Source organism: Lutra lutra, chromosome 2 (assembly GCF_902655055.1).
Source record: "Lutra lutra chromosome 2, mLutLut1.2, whole genome shotgun sequence".
Classification (NCBI taxonomy): domain Eukaryota; kingdom Metazoa; phylum Chordata; class Mammalia; order Carnivora; family Mustelidae; genus Lutra; species Lutra lutra.
Genome location: NC_062279.1, coordinates 155,673,898 through 155,677,383, shown reverse-complemented (window position 1 = coordinate 155,677,383; position 3,486 = coordinate 155,673,898). Strand labels below are relative to the sequence as shown.

General features: G+C 36.0%; 1 protein-coding gene across 1 annotated transcript; it reads left to right on the top strand.

Annotated features, from left to right (window-relative positions):
• The first annotated feature begins 214 nt into the window (after positions 1 to 214).
• LOC125093580 (sentrin-specific protease 8) lies at positions 215 to 1,958 on the top strand. The gene has a single exon (XM_047718992.1). The coding sequence runs from the start codon at positions 287 to 289 to the stop codon at positions 923 to 925; it is 639 nt and encodes a 212-aa protein (XP_047574948.1). The 5' UTR covers positions 215 to 286; the 3' UTR covers positions 926 to 1,958.
• The last annotated feature ends 1,528 nt before the right edge of the window (positions 1,959 to 3,486 follow it).

The window sequence follows — 3,486 nt, the reverse complement described above, 5'->3', positions numbered from 1 at the left end:
TAAACCACATAAACCATTATTCTCAGCATTTACCAGCTTGTTAACATATTTTAGTTCAATATTACATCATAAATGATTTCCCTAACATTAAAATGAATTATAAATCAATTAATGGTTGCATATTTCATCACATAGATATATAAAATCTGTTGATTCTTGCCAAATTTCTAACATGTAGGTGCTTTTCCACTATTTTCAAAAAAATTGAGAGGTGCCTGAAGGCTGGTTGGGGTGGTGAGGCCCGAGGCAGCTTCTGGAATTTCTCATCAACCCTGGTCAGTACAAGATGGACCCTGTAGTCTTGAGTTACATGGACAGTCTACTGCGGCAATCAGATGTCTCACTATTGGATCCTCCAAGCTGGCTCAATGACCATATCATTGGATTTGCCTTTGAGTACTTTGCCAACAGTCAGTTTCATGACTGTTCTGACCGTGTCTGCTTCATCAGCCCCGAAGTTACCCAGTTCATCAAGTGCACTAGCAACCAAGCAGAGATTGCCATGTTCCTTGAACCCCTGGACCTCCCCAACAAAAGAGTTTTATTTTTAGCCATCAATGATAATTCCAATGAGGCAGCTGGGGGAACCCATTGGAGTTTGTTGGTTTATGTCCAAGATAAAAATAGCTTTTTTCACTATGATTCTTATAGCAGAAGTAACTCAGTCCATGCAAAGCAGGTAGCAGAGAAACTGGAAGCTTTCTTGGGCAGAAAAGGAGACAAACTGGCCTTTGTGGAAGAAAAAGCCCCTGCTCAACAAAACAGCTATGACTGTGGGATGTATGTGATTTGTAACACTGAGGCCTTGTGTCAAAACTTCTTTAGGCAACAGCCAGAATCACTATTGCAGCTACTCACTCCTACATACATCACAAAGAAAAGAGGAGAATGGAAAGATCTCATTACCAGACTTGCCAAAAATTAGCTATCAAAGTATATCTGTGACTTTTGAAGTCTTTTCTCTCTGCCCATCCCCATTTATTGGATGGCTGCAGTCTCAGTGCCTGAAGGAAGATGCCCAGTGGAGGGAAGTTTAATGTTCTTATTTTTCCCTGGAAGAATGTCCTCCTCTGCATTATCCAGATGGAAAGTTTCACTTTAACCCTAACTTGAGAGCAGTGTGCTCTGTGAAAATGTCTTGAAGTTATGTATCAAAACCTTCAAACCACGCTATCTTAACATTTATTAATTCCCTTTTTGTCTCCCTTATCCACATTGGCTTATTCCTAAGGAAAAGCAGTGATCTTTAAAGAAATCAAGTATATGTGAAATCTAAAGGAATGCAAGAACATTCTAGAAGAATCAAGCTTTGGGTAGAAGCAGGTCAAGATCTAACCTAATTCAAGATCTAAATATTGGGAGAATCAAATACTCATTTCTGTGGTATCTCTTCTATTCGCCATGCGAGGCTTTTCTGGCTATCTTTGTAATCTTTGCAGATATTTGATAAAGATGATGTTAGCCCATCTTCCCCCATCTGATTCCTGGACTGCTTTAAGAGAGGGGGAATCTTGAGTAACTTCATTAAAATATATGGCTGCTGGACCTTTTAGTTTGCTCATTGGATGGGTTGACGTGCTGCTCTGCATCGATAACAGCTTTTCTACACTTTGTCTGTTAGCCATGCATACACTCCTTCCTTAACATCCAAAGTTCTGTGGCTTTAAAACTCATAGCTGATAACTTCCTAAGGTTACCTGTTATTTCTAATAAGTATTGCTGCTTTCTGATAGTCAATTTTTCCTTTCCTCTCTATCTGTAATCTGGCAGAATTGGTTTGTTATGTCATGGTGATATCAGGGGTATTATTGTATCTAAAACTTGCAGACTTAAAGTTGGTTTGTTTTTGCAATTATAAAGCAGAAAAAGTGACCTTTCTCAACCCTTCCACTTAATTCAAAACGGAAACGATGTTATTTTTAAAATATGGAACCAAGAATAAAAAATGCTATCCCTCCTAAAAAAAAAAAAAAATTGCAAAATTTCACAAAATATATTTGAGTCCTGTGTTTAATTTTAATTTCAAAACATCTTTGACGATAGTCCTCTTTTTTATTAAATGCATTCGACAAAGCACTCCAATATTCTTTCAGGTTAGAAAGATGAGTAAGACATAGTCTGTATCCTCTAAGAATGAGCAGTCTTCTGGTAGTTATATGAAAAGGTCTTCCCTGTTCATAGAAATAAGTGAAATGAGAGGAGGGTGGAAAGTGTCTTAGGAGAAAAACACTCCATCCACCCTGAAATATAAATAATTCCTGCAGGATTTGATGTCTGGGTTGGTTCCTTAAATGATGAGGAGAAAAAGATACAGAGAAAGTTCACAAAGAGATATTTCAAGCAAAAAAAGAACGCATAAGAATGAGCTCTGACACAAAAAACTGCAATCTAGGAGTCGTCAACATTCAAGTGTATTAAAGGTGCTGAAGCATAGAGAATAGATCAGTAAGTACTAGATTTTTTCTAGAAGAAAACAGAGAGGAAGTAAAGAGATTCCATGCATAATGGACCTATTGATCTATTTTTCTCCAGAGAATGGAACCTCTCCCTCCCCAAAAATGAAGGTGATTTATTTAGTTTTATAAAAGTAGTACCTAGCAATAGTACCCAGCAAAAGCAGAGCTTCAGTTTGTTTGTTGAATTACTGATTGGTGAAAATAAGATTACTATTCAGTCTATTTATTTTATTCAGTACATCTTTGATTACAAATGATTTTCTGAAGTTGATAAACATTTAATTACTTTCTGATGAATTATGGGACTTTTTCCTTTTTGATCCGTATGAACTTTATGTATAAATGATATAACTTTCAATTTGTCATGAAGTATTTTTCTAGTTTTCTATTTACATTTTAATTTTATGATCTTTTCACACACAAACTACTTCAAAAGCATCAAATCTGATATATTCTTTTGTGATTTTTTCCCTTGCTTTTATGATGAGAAAGTCTTCTCAGCCCATCTTACAGATAAAATTATATTTGTATTTGCTTCATCCCTTTTTATTTAAATCTGCAACTATCTGGGGTTTGTTTCATGCTGTGCTGCAACTTAAGGCTTATAGTTACTTTTGTTGAAGAGAAAACAATAACCAGTTTGTTTCAGAGTCAAACTAAGAGGGAGAGCCTTTATTTGTCCAACCACCTAACTTCAGAATGCAAGTGAAGAGTATGTTTCACTTTTCCAAAATTGTGTTTTTAAGTTATGAAAACCACCATCAGCTGGACCCTGAGGCTATGTGTTCAAAAACCCACTGTGTTGTATGCTCTTACTCTTTCCATATTCTGTTTAGCACTTTTATTTTTTGTTGTTGTTTTATTAGTGCTTTTAAATAATTGAATAAAGTAAATTATCATGTTGCTTTGCAAGAAAAAGAGCCTGCACATGATGTCTGAGGTAAATCCAAGAACTGGAAATTATATTTCAGTTCCCTGCTTCTGCCAAAATCACATATTTTAATCTAGAGACTGTTCTGCCTCCCAACAC